Raw genomic sequence first — 12,816 nt, 5'->3', positions numbered from 1 at the left:
CCCTGTGACCTTAATATTTCAGACACTGACCCCAAAAAAACAACAGGAATCTTATTGACTGCTCCATAGCCATCAAGTAAAGTTTGAAATTATAAACTTTTATACTTTCTTACCTACAGTCTGGAAAGGGAAAAGTCTGATATACTGATGGACAGATGGGCAACATAAAAACATTATCTGTTCAGCAATTTTTTTTTTCAAAAGGGAACATAAAATCATATACTCATGAAAAATTACACTTGAAAGAAAATGTTGGGTATCATAAGTTGAAAATTTGGTTATATCTGATATTAAATGTAACCTGAACAAAACTGTAACCTTAACAGCTCAAACAATGCAGCAAGTTATGTCAAAACTTTCATATTAGCTCTACAAAAATAAATTTCAAGATTCAAATGCAGACATATACTTGGACAGGCTTGGAATTACATCATACTACTGGTGCCTTGTGTTCCCCAATCTTTTGTGAAATTGACTGGTATATCAGTCTTGTATGAAAATGAACATTTTGATTCATGGTTTTTGCGCGCTACATTATGTGCGAAACCAGTTCCACAATGTATACAGATGTATGGTTTCTTTCCATTGTGCTGTCTCATATGTGCCTTGAGATTCCATCTAGTGGAACATTCCTTGCTGCAGTAGTCACAAGAATATGGCCGTATCTTCAAGTGAACCCTCTCATGTCTCTTTAATGTTGTTGTATTTGTGAAAGCTTTCTCACAATGACTACATTTGTAATTCTTTTCACCTGTATGAATAAACTTGGTATGTGATTTCAACCCTTCTTTACTTCTGAATGGCTGTCCGCACTGCTCACATATATAAGGCCTTTCTCCACTATGAATGAGCATATGTCCTTTCAACCTGTTGTTTGTGCAGAAAGTCTTGTTACACTGAATACATGCAAACTTCCCTTTACACGCCCATGAATGATGCTTGAAGTTTTCCCTATTGTCAAAACATTTCCCACATCTTTCACAAATATGATTTCTTTTATGCAATAGGACATGGGATTCTAAATTAACATATGATGCAAAGTGTTTCTTGCAAATAGGACAGTTCAGGAGGGAAGGGTCATGTTCAACCATGTGACTGTTTAAATCTAATTCAGATATAAGTGACTTATTGCAGACTGAACAATTGTAAGGAAGTTCATCATGGTGAAAGTCTTTTATGTGCTGTCGGAGATTTTCCTTCCATTTAAAACAAGCTGTTTCAGGGCACTTGAAACATACATGATTAAAGCGTAATGCTATCTCACAGTCATGAGTCATGGGCTCTTCTGGCTTGCTAAAAATCATGGAACACTGTTCACATCTGGATGGATAGGACTCATGATGTTTTCCTTCAATGTGAACACTCCAACTTTTCTGACAGGCAAATTTCTGCGGGCAGACAAGACACTCGTAGTATTCAATACCAGTCCTTTTAGTATATTTCTTTCTCTGTTTCTTATCCTTTGAATCATCTTTATCTTCAGTCACCACTGCTAAATTCTCTTCAGACTTGACTGACTTTGTAGTTGTGGCTGACAGTTTTTTCTTCTTTTTGAGTAACTTCCTAGTTTTATTCTTTTTGTCTCTGATTTTCTTTGACCGTTTCTTTTTCTCGTTAAAACTTAAGAAGATAGGATCAATATCTTCCTCAGAACTTTCTTCTTTCTTATCTTCACCCTCTCCCGACAAAGATTCTGCATCACTTTCATCAAACATTGAACTTGGTTTGTTATTTGTACCTCCATTCTTACTGTATTTCAAATGAGGAGAATATGGTTGAGTATTTCCATCACTGGAGTGGTCTACTTCCTGCTTGACAACTACATGGTCAATATCATCATCACCATCTTTCATTGATGGATTTATATTCTGTGAAACAAACTTTCCACAGTATTTTTCTGCAAACTTTTGTTCATCAAAATCATTCAGATTGTCAAAATTTGTACCAGTATTTGAAATCCCCTGATCTTCATCATCAGTCTGTGTACAGGATGTTTCTACTTCATTTTCATCAGTTTGTGTCTCTGTAGTTCTTGTCTCAACAGATTTCAACGCAGAAAACAGTGAACCAAATTCAGCTTCATTGGTCTGAACTTCGCTGCAGAGATAGTCACGTTTTGGAAATGCTGTTTTCATAGAGTGATGATAGAAATAGCTTCCACCTTCTATGTGTTCAGTTAGATGACGGTGCAGCACCCAAAATGTGTCAGCTGAAAAAAATAAAAAACAAGTTCAATCAAACATGGTATTTCCCAAGGAATTTTTGTCAACAGCTGGAGGATAAAAAAACATTACCTGATGCCCACTGAAATACACTATATACATTGTACATATCAAAAAGGTTTTGCGATAATGAGGAAGAGTGAAACAAAATTACTTTGAGAGGGAATGGAATGTTAAGAAACAATTTAAAGTTACATAGTACAGAGAGGACACGGTGTTTAAATGTGGTTAATCAAATTTTGGACAAGAAATTCCATTTTTTTAAATATATATTTGTTGCGTAGCTGAGACAGAGAAAGGGAGGGAATAATGGTTGTATAAAATAGCATTTCGAATGAATTTCAACTTAATATGCAACTTTGGATATAAATCTTTAACAAGTAAAAAGCAGTAATACAATCAAACCTGTCTATAAAGACCAAACTGGAGACAGCCAAAATATGGTCTTTATTGGGAGGTGGTCTTTATTCACACATTAAAATACACTGTAAATGTTAAAATGGGAAACAGCACATGTGGTCTTTAAAGCCAGGTGGTCTCTGTTCAGAGGTGGTCTTTAACACAGGTTTGACTGTAAGTCAATTACCTTTGAACGTGTTTATCGTGAAAAGGGTGCTATATTAATCGGGTATAATAATAATAATAATAATACTTATATTCATATCATTCCCTGGTCTAAGTATATTATTTTATCATATTAATACTTAAACTAAAATAACTCAATTTTAGTTGGGTTGAACCAGGATATCAAGATTAAAGATGCCTCAAATCATGAAAATCTAACATGTATTAAGCATTTATAGCCCACTAATAAATACAGTCTTGAACAATTTACATGAAAATTAGCTCCAAACTACAGTAAAATTCACAAAATAAATTCCAGTTTAAAAAGTTTGTTGCAGACTCAACTGTATCAATTTCATCTCAAATGTATCAATTTCATTGTTTTTGTTATTTGTTTTTTCCCCATAAAGTTATAATACAGATCATAACATCAAAACAAACAATTGTCTTATTTGAGCCGTGCCATGGGAAAACCAACATAGTGGCTTTGCGACCAGCATGGACCCAGGCCTGCCTGTGCATCCGCGCAGTCTGGTCAGGATCCATGCTGTTCGCTAACAGTTTCTCCAATTCCAATAGGCTTTAAAAGCGAACAGCATGGATCCTGACCAGACTGCGTGGATGCGCAGGCTGGTCTGGATCCATGCTGGTCGCAAAGCCACTATGTTGGTTTTCTCATGGCACGGCTTATTTACTGACATTTCCTGCCAAGGTTCTCACTAGGATTTTCAAAGTAGGAATCCTGGACTTCCTTCCTGGAAAAAAGTTGAAGTCCCAGTATGAAAAATTAGAGTCCTATATGTTTGCTGGTTGCTAGATAAAGTTGTAGCCTTCTGAAGTGCTTTCTTTTGCCAAGGCTGTAGTTTATAAAACTTACATCTGAGTGATGCATTTAGACAGATTCAAGTCAGAGTTTAATGTGATGGATCAGTAGCTGCACAGTTCAGACTGGCAAACAAGATATTTCAAAGTCAGAAAAGGCTATTTTTTTATCAAATTACATAAAATAACTTGCAATATACACATCTGAGATTGAGAAAATCATATTCTCAATATAAACAGAGAAACTAAGTGATTTCACTAGTGGAAGGAACAAGTCAAATTAGATAGCACTGGTTTAAAACTCTGAAGTTTTGATACATTTTCTAAAATGAATTGATCCAAATTAGCCTTTTTGTCAATTTGTTTCATTGTTTAGAAATGTATTATCATACAAAGGCTTAGTATAACATGTTAGATCTTTCATGTTTTTTTTATTTTTGTAATTGTTAAAGATGGGCGCAAATTTTATATGAAATATCCTGATGACATTCATGCAATGGCAGGTTAATATATCAAATGTGCAAAATTTGGTTGATGTTACTTATCATATTCTGAGAAAAAAAGAAACAAGAGACGTAGAAATTCCCCAGAAACCAGGTTTTTCAAACATTTTCTTTTTTTTAGTAACACTGACTTTTACCTAACAGTGACCTTGACACTAGTGGACAAAGAAAACTATTCTCTAACCTTTCTTTCCCATTTGGCTACCTACACACAAAGTTCCACTGCAATATCTCATTCTTTACTAGAGATATTGAGCTAAAAGTGTTTATTTTTTTAGTAACTGTGACTCCGAATACAGTCCAAAGCTAGTTCTTCATAATCAGCTTGCACTTAGTTTGGTGACAGTATGTCAACTAAAGTTACAAACTGGAGACCATCTTTCTGGTGATTCAAGCAAAAAAAGAAATTTATTAAAATCTATCTTTAGTAACTGTGACCCTGACATTGACCCTGTGGTATCTAAGTGATTCACTTTTACTACCAAAGGTTAGGTGCTCAATGGGAACCATGACCCATATCCCACAGTACAAAATGCAACTTTATAATGGTTAGCAACTGTTGCAAGTTTCAAAGCAATAGCTTTAATAGTCTAGGAGAAAAGTTTACCTAAACATAAAACTTAACCAAGAAATCTGATATTTTCTATGTCCAAAAGGGGCCATAATTCTTGCAAAAAGCAGGATGGAGTTATGTTTCTTACTGTACAGGGTCAGCTACATTGTACTGATGGTGAACAAGTGTTGCAAGTTTCAAAGCAATACCTTTGATAGTTTAGGTGAAAAGCTGACCTAAACATAAAACTTCACCAGGCAATGCCGACGCCTATGCCGATCAAGTGATGACAATAACTCTGTTCAGTAGAGCCATATCATTTAATGTTTTTCGATGCACTTTGTTTTGACCTTTTGTTTTTTAACTGTTTGTTTTGTTTTAAGAATGAATCAAAGTATCTCATATAATTATGTATTGTGTACTTTTCAGAAGCTATTTATCTCATGTTAGCAGTTCACATGTGTCATTTGTGTCAAATAAAACAAATCAAGAAAACGTTAACTGCCAAACTTTGATAAAACATGTCTGCATTGATCATGCTCACAAGCGTAAAATTTACAGTTAATTATTTAGGGGCCAATTATTTCGGATAAGATACAATGTCATGCCTGTTTCTTTCTCTCCCTCTGTCCGTCTGTGTGTCGACACAAAACAAGCAACCTTTAATAAATCATGTCTGCATTGATCGCGCTCGCAAGTGTAAAATTAAATTATTTAGGACCCTTTTTCAATGGTACAATGTCACGTCTGTCTGTTTCGATAACGACACTGATCATTCGTTGATAACATAACAAAATGTCGGCTGATATGATACATGTGTGTAAATACGGAAAATAAATTGGTAAATCACAAATAAAAAATAATAAATCACAAGTAACTTAACTAATATAATGATCCTTTATACTACATTTTTTTTCAAAGCCAGCTACTTTGACTTATATGTTCATAGGCCTATACACTATGTATATATAGTGCCGGCTACCTAGACCCTTAGTCTAGGTAGCCAGAACCGGCAACGTAGATCTTTGGTCTAGGTAGCCGGTACTGGCTATACCTAGCCACTGCCAAAATTTATACTATTCAAAAATTGCCTATGTACTGTGTCTAAAAATGAGTATTAAACTTGTATAAATGTAGTGTCAATTACAAATACAAGTATATTAAAATATTCTCTTTAAAATTTCAAAATTCTTTAAATGTTAATTGGCAATTTATTTCTTCCTTTAATTCATTTCTCCATAATAAAATTTGCTCGCCAAACACGCTGTTTCGCTGCGAATTGCGGTGTTCATGATTGTTTAAAGATGTGCTATTTTTCATTTTATTTTATCCAAAAATCTCGTTGTATGTGATTATCACTACTCATGTAGTTCAAGCTGGACTGTCTAGCTGACATGCCTCATGTATGACTAGCTTTATGACCGTGAAGGGCCGTATTACTAGCCACTACTGCGTCTTGCTCCGAAACTTCACTTTTTCTGTTTTTTATGTACTAGTATAATATAAAATAATAATTACCTCATTATTTTTTATTTATCCCATATTTTATTGTAAACTTCACGATAATAAATCATTGCAAAATGAAAACAAACTAGACTACATGTACAAATGAAAATAAAATTGACTGAAATATCGGACAACTTTCATGACTTGAAGTTAAATTTAACTGTTTTAAACTGCATTTAACAGAAAGAAGTTTTACTTGGAAACTGTCTAAAATTTAAATACTCTTTACTGATAACGAACGTATAGGCCGCATTGAACAGGCATCAGCAATTATCTAATAAGCACTTGTTAACCAACATGAACTTATTAATCATAAGTAACTTAACCAAATAATTTCGCAACATGTGAAAATGGGCAAATATGCTTAACGAAAGAAAGAATTAGACAGTTTAATTGCAACGGCGGTGAGTAAAACATTAACGTCAACATGTCTTGTTAGTAGTAATTGTTAGCGGACGTTTTAACAATTTTACATAAAACTATAAACATAAACAAAGGAAACAAAACAGTTTATAATTCAGCATTTTTTTCTCACCAAAATATTCGGCGAAATCTGGACCCATTCCCCCCTCAAAATAGTATGGTTTTTTCCCCTTCCTGATGCGTAAAATTCCCTACGAAAATACAAAAAAATGCCAATCAATTAAATCATAATTCACTAGTTTAATTGATTTATTTTCACATAGAAAACAGTACACCACGGTATCTCGCATTTTGTTTACATCGACACCGGTTGGAGTAACTTCCCTTGATAAATCAGTATCATCGAAGCACTTTATAATTATTTTGCACAACCACAACACTGTTGAATGCTAGTCTGTTGTATTCTACACGGGAAGTGTTGAGTTTTCCATCTTCTAGTCGGTCAGGGTTTGATTTTATGCTTTGGGAAGGGACTAGACTAGTCCAACACATACACTTTTTTTACAGTTTGTTTTTATATTGTGACAGGTCAATTGTACATTTGTAACGGTGACTGCGAATGTCAGAATTTGACAGAAATAAAAAAGCAGCCACTCAGCAACTGTTTCTTTAGGAAGGGACCTAATATCTGTTGTAAATTTTGGTAGTTCAGTTTTCTGTCGATTGAATACTCAACATTTTCTAGTCAAAAATGGATGTCTTATCCTCCATATTTGAAAAATTTATTTGGTTATCTGGTATTAATATGCTACATTGCGTTATATGTCATGTCACATGCTCTTATGGGCCCTGAATTTACCAATAAACTTGAAACTAGTTTATTTCAACACAAATTAAAATTCTTCCTTTTCTTGGTTTTTTTTTTTACGTCATATTTTTCCCCCTCCAAAGGACAACGACCCCCTTCCCTAAAAGTGAAAAAAATCACTGTAATTACACATCTTATAAGCTAAGTGTTTACCTGAAAACAGAAAACGAAATATAAGAGCAAAATATATTTTTTTACAATGAAAAACGGGTTTAACCGAGACAACCTGAACACGGAGAATCACCGCAATTTCACACCGCGACGCACCATGTCCACTGATAGGCAGCAAATAAACGGACTCAGTGTTCGCTTTGATCTGCTAGGGTGTTCGGGACACCGCAAACGGACACAGTCAATTGCTTTTTGTTGCGGAGATGGCGCGAAAAAATGACTTTTCATCTTGGTCGTACTGTAATAGTGTTTAATTTCTTTTATATAAAAAATAATGAACTTATCCTAGCAGTAGTCAAGACCTAGCTAAATAGCTTAAAGACACCCTAGAACACTACTGGTACTGATGATAAACTCAGACAGATGATAAAGTCGACCACCTTGGAAATACTCAATTGCAATCGGTTATTTATATAACTGAACACACAATCTAATTGTTTCCACTTACAACACCAACTGGTGTAAATAAAAACAAAATTGGTAAATATTCTGTATAAATAAATGACTTACATTTATCCGTATAAAAAATATTTATCCAAAATTACTGGGGAAGAGGGTGTTTTTTGCGCATGCTCACTGTTGCCACATGAAGGCTTAATTGACATTGGGTCACTTTTCATTACTTGATCAGGAATGACTGTTGCAGCTTTTGGGGAAAGTTTCAATATAATACTACGAAAAAAAATTTGTAAATGACAAAGTGGTCGAATTTATCATCAGTCAACGGCAATCTACCGGTTTAGACCCCGGGGGGACTATTCCTACGGAATGAAGTACATCACTGTCATCTTCTTGTAATTCATTCCGTAGAGTTGCCTACGGAATGAAGTACATCACTGTCATCTTCTTATAAGTTACACACTCACATTCATTCCGTAGAGTTGATACAGTGACTCCTAAATTATTTCCATTTCTCCTTATTTTCACTATCTCAGTCACTATTATATACTCCTGGTTTAGCCCCCGGGTGCTAAACCAGGAGTATATATAAAGCAATAATGGTGATCTCAGTCAGTATTATATACTCCTGGTTTAGCCCCCGGGTGCTAAACCAGGAGTATATATAAAGCAATGATGGTGGTTATGGGGGCTAAACCAGGAGTATATATAAGACAATGGGAAAAGACAAAAATTTTGAAATGATTTAGGCAACATGGTATCAACTCTACGGAATGAATGTGTTTTTGTAACTAACTATCTTCAGTTTGATTAGATTCATTCTGTAGTGTTTATTCTGTGACTAGATCTACTCGTATATAAAAATAGACCTGAAAATGTTGCAAAGGCCATCATCATTGCCTTATATATACTCCTGGTTTAGCACCCGGGGGCTAAACCAGGAGTATATAATAGTGACTGAGATAGTGAGAATAAAGAGAAATGGAAATAATTTAGGAGTCACTGTATCAACTCTATGGAATGAATGGGGGCTAAACCATGAGTATATAATAGTGACTAAGAAGATAAAAAATTTCAAAATAATTCAGACATCATGGTATCATATCTATGGAATGAATGTGATTGTGTAACTAACCATTTTGTGACAATGAAGATAAAAAATTTCGAGATAATTTACGCTCATGGTATCAACTCAACGGAGTGAATGCGAGTCTGTAACTAACCATTTTGTGACAATGTAACTAATTCCATAAAGCTGATTCCCCGGGCTGTTAAAGCAGGAGATTGCTGTACAGTGCTGTACTGCATACAGTCCCCGTTTTACAAACTCCTTTCAGGGCCTCACTTCGTGTGAGCTTGCTAACTAAGGCATAAAAAAATAAATTGTTTGTTTCCGGTATCCCGACCTACCCTAAATTTTTGGCCCGACCCTAAATGTTTTTATGGCCTTGGAGAATATTTTTTTCAACTTTTTAACAAAAAGATGCAAAACTGCACTTTTTATGCTTTAAACATGGCCAGTGATGTTAGAAATCAACTTACTGATGCTCTAAAGACATAACCCCCTTATTTGTAATCATTTTTTGACAAAAAAATAATTTCCGAAAAGTCTCCCTTGATAAAAAAAATTTCCAAAAAAAAAAAGTTTTCCAACCTACCTACCCTAATTTTTTTGAGCATGTTACCGGAAACAAAGAATTTTTTTTTTAGGCCTAAATATAAATTTGAATTATGTTAAGCTTTATTTTGATACCGACCATTGATTACAAATTGCAGAAATAAAAAAGTTACAGGTAAAAAAACCTCGGGTTTATCATCAGTACCAGTAAATTTCCCCTTTGCATGTTAATCACATACGAAAATTATTCGAAAGGCTAATGGCATGAATGTACACATGTCGTCCGAGTACTACTGCATTTAATAACACCAGTCTCTTTCCATTTCAGGTCGTAAAGATAAATACACTTGAAACTCACTCGAAAAATTGCAGCCTCCACATCTAAATTCATAGCCAGGAGGCATATAATTCCATCTCTGCATCATTTCCATAGTAAGATACTTTCTTTTTTACCCCATTTTTTTCATTACAAATGGCATATTTCTACTAAGGGAAGCAACTTATTAAGGGCGCGTTCGGCATACATACTCGAGCTAACCCGAGTCACCCTGGGTATTACTCGTTACTCGAGTATAACTCGTGTAACCCGGGCGATAGTAGTTGTGTCACCCGAATTCTACCCACCTCCTGAAGCTGGGAAAGGCGGGTGATCGTATCCGAATACATTAACACTTTAAACATGCCGTCGTTGGTAGACTGGTAAAATTGTGGGTGCAATTACTATCAAGGTTTTATCTCAATACCCACGGATGATATTAAAAAGAAACTTCAAACAAGTCTTTCCACTCATCAGACCTACCAAAATAATCTAGTTATGCCCCTTTTAGACTTAGAAAATGCAGTTTTAAGTTTTACATGAAAGTTAGTACATCTAAACTAATGTTTGGTTAAAACTTCACACATTTCTACGGGTCTATAAAATAAGGTCATATCAACATATCACAAGCTTCATAACTCTTACTTGTGTCAGACCCCTTTCAAGGGTTAAAGTTTTGCATGCAAGTTTTTTTTAAACGAATGCTGATACTGGGTTGAAACTTCACACATGTCTTCCATGTTGTATAGGACATGGCATCAACTTCCATAACTCTTACTTGAACTTTGGCCAAGTTATGCTCAACTGTTAAAACTTGGAAAAAGCTGGTTAAAGTTTTGCACGCAAGTTACTATCTCAGAAAATAATGCAGATATTGGATTAAAACTTCCATACATGTCTCCAGTGATGTAAAGGAAGGTCAAAGAATCAATTCCCATAACTTTAACTTTGGACAAGTTATGCCCTTTCTCTTGTGCATAGATATTGTTTTTTGCATGCAAATTACTATCTCCAAAACTAATGGGGGCATGGGGTTAACATTTCTCGCATGTCTTCAGGCTTGTAAAGCAAGGTTCCATCAATTTACTTTAATTTTGGCAAAGTTATGTCCCTTTTTAGTAAGAAAATGACGGTTAAAATTTAATTTAATTTTAAAAACTAAGGGCGGTACTGGGTTGAAAACTTCTTATATCTATTCACGGTTTTTAAGTTAGATCATAGAATCAAGTCAAATAATCCTTGAATCATTATTTCAGTTCTAGAACCGAAAATCATTCATATTGACAATTGCTTTCGAATAGTGGAGCGTGCTGTCATTGTTCTTTTAAAACCTTTTACTTTCTTATAAATACAGAGTAACTTTGAAATGCTCTTTTGGCATTCATGCCCCCATCTGCAAATACTGCTGAATAGGACATATGTTGAGAAATCAGCTTCTTACAGCAACATCCATGTCAAGTATATTTCGAGGGTTCCCGATCTGATTCTTAAAGCTTGTAAGTTTTCTTTCTATGTTCACAAGGGAAAACTTTGAGTAAAACATCTAGGTTTAAGAACACATAATGAGTGATAAGGACAAATAATCCACAACAGAAGCCAAACATTGATGTTGAAGTTATAAGTAAATAATTCAACCTCCCTACTTGCCGACAAACCATCTTTCCACAGACACATAATTATGGTACTGTTGTTTAGTTAGCTCAGTAGTTGATGTACTGTCCTGTCGGTCCAAAGGTCACGGGTTTGATCCGGTTAGCGATGAAATTCCTCCCATGGCCATTTGCAACCTACCTCAGTCCATATGAATGTAGAGTTGTCAGTTGTTTATGAAAGTGGACTGGTAAGCCACTTAGGTTGTTAAGCTTGCCAGTGAGAGTGAACTTTTGTTACCATTTGTGACTGGCAGTCATATATGGCAATAAGATTGTTGGAAATGGTGTTGAACCCAATTGACCAACATCAAGAACTGGTACTTGGTCTTTTAAAAGTCAAACTAGCATTTAGCACATTTCATGGCTGTACTACGTAAAAAGTTTGAAAAAAGCATACTGTTTGTTATGTGCTATTTGTAAGCATGGTGAATTCAGTTATGTCATTTTAAACAAAGACATTTAAAAAAAAAAAGAAATTCATTAGCATGGGAGAATAGAGACAGTCAGCAGAGTTGAACTTATTCATTTTCGTAATATATTTCTTCCTATAAATGGGTCTTGGCAAACAGTGCAGGCTGAACACCGTAAAACAGATCATGTGATCAGGGTCTCCACTGTTTCCTTAAATGAATTTCAGTCACAACAATAAAAAAAGAAATAATTATACCAAACACCCTTTAATTTGAAATGACCCGGGTTAGTAGAGTCATATGTAGATATAAGAGGACTAATATAAGTTGTAGCTCTTGCTTCTGAAATAATTTAAAGTATAAATTAACATAAAATAGAAATTTCTAGTCTATTAAACATTATGGGCTGAACATTTTTCCAAGTGTTACTTGATCCCAGAATCTGAAAAGTCGATTGATGATAATCCAGTCTGATTTTTCACTCTGACAGAAGTCGTACCAGTTCATCTCTGACAACGATACCAGACAGTCTGTCCTCATTATATAGTCATCAAACATATCTTTATTAGGTTAGGTTTGGTTCTTAACAAAAATCATTTATTTCATTGTCATTAAAAATGCAAACATTATGTAAGATACACGCAGCTAACAGCACTATATCGCATACATAAACATATAGTCCACTAACTCAACATAATTTCTGATAAGAGGGATTCTGTCTCGTCTGATCAGCTGTTTATTTCGGAAAATGAAGTCATTTATGTGTCAAAAGTAGTAACCATTCTTTATTATTGTTACAGCTCAGAAGCCTTTGAACTGTTAGCATATACTGATATAGGTTCTCCATCA

The 12,816-nt window shown here is 34.7% G+C and overlaps 1 protein-coding gene across 1 annotated transcript; it reads right to left on the bottom strand.

Annotated features, from left to right (window-relative positions):
* Window positions 1–272: 272 nt before the first annotated feature.
* On the bottom strand, window positions 273–10,075 carry LOC123544867 (zinc finger protein 502-like). Its single transcript, XM_045330948.2, has 2 exons — window positions 9,948–10,075; window positions 273–2,209 (listed from the first exon to the last, which is right to left on the bottom strand). The coding sequence occupies exons 1-2, from the start codon at window positions 10,018–10,020 to the stop codon at window positions 426–428; spliced, it is 1,857 nt and encodes a 618-aa protein (XP_045186883.2). The 5' UTR covers window positions 10,021–10,075; the 3' UTR covers window positions 273–425.
* Between the last annotated feature and the right edge of the window lie 2,741 nt (window positions 10,076–12,816).

Source organism: Mercenaria mercenaria, chromosome 1 (genome assembly GCF_021730395.1).
Source record: "Mercenaria mercenaria strain notata chromosome 1, MADL_Memer_1, whole genome shotgun sequence".
Lineage (NCBI taxonomy): Eukaryota > Metazoa > Mollusca > Bivalvia > Venerida > Veneridae > Mercenaria > Mercenaria mercenaria.
The sequence above is the reverse complement of the archived record's forward strand: the minus strand, read 5'-3'. Positions and strand labels throughout refer to the sequence as shown.

Bases quoted from the DNA above. Each gene is read 5' to 3' on its own strand.
- LOC123544867 (XM_045330948.2), bottom strand. From the start codon at position 10,020: ATGGAAATGATGCAGAGATGGAATTATATGCCTCCTGGCTATGAATTT. The intron at 2,210-9,947 runs GTGAGTTTCAAG...TATTTTTTTCAG, and splicing joins TGGAGGCTGCAATTTTTCGA to CTGACACATTTTGGGTGCTG.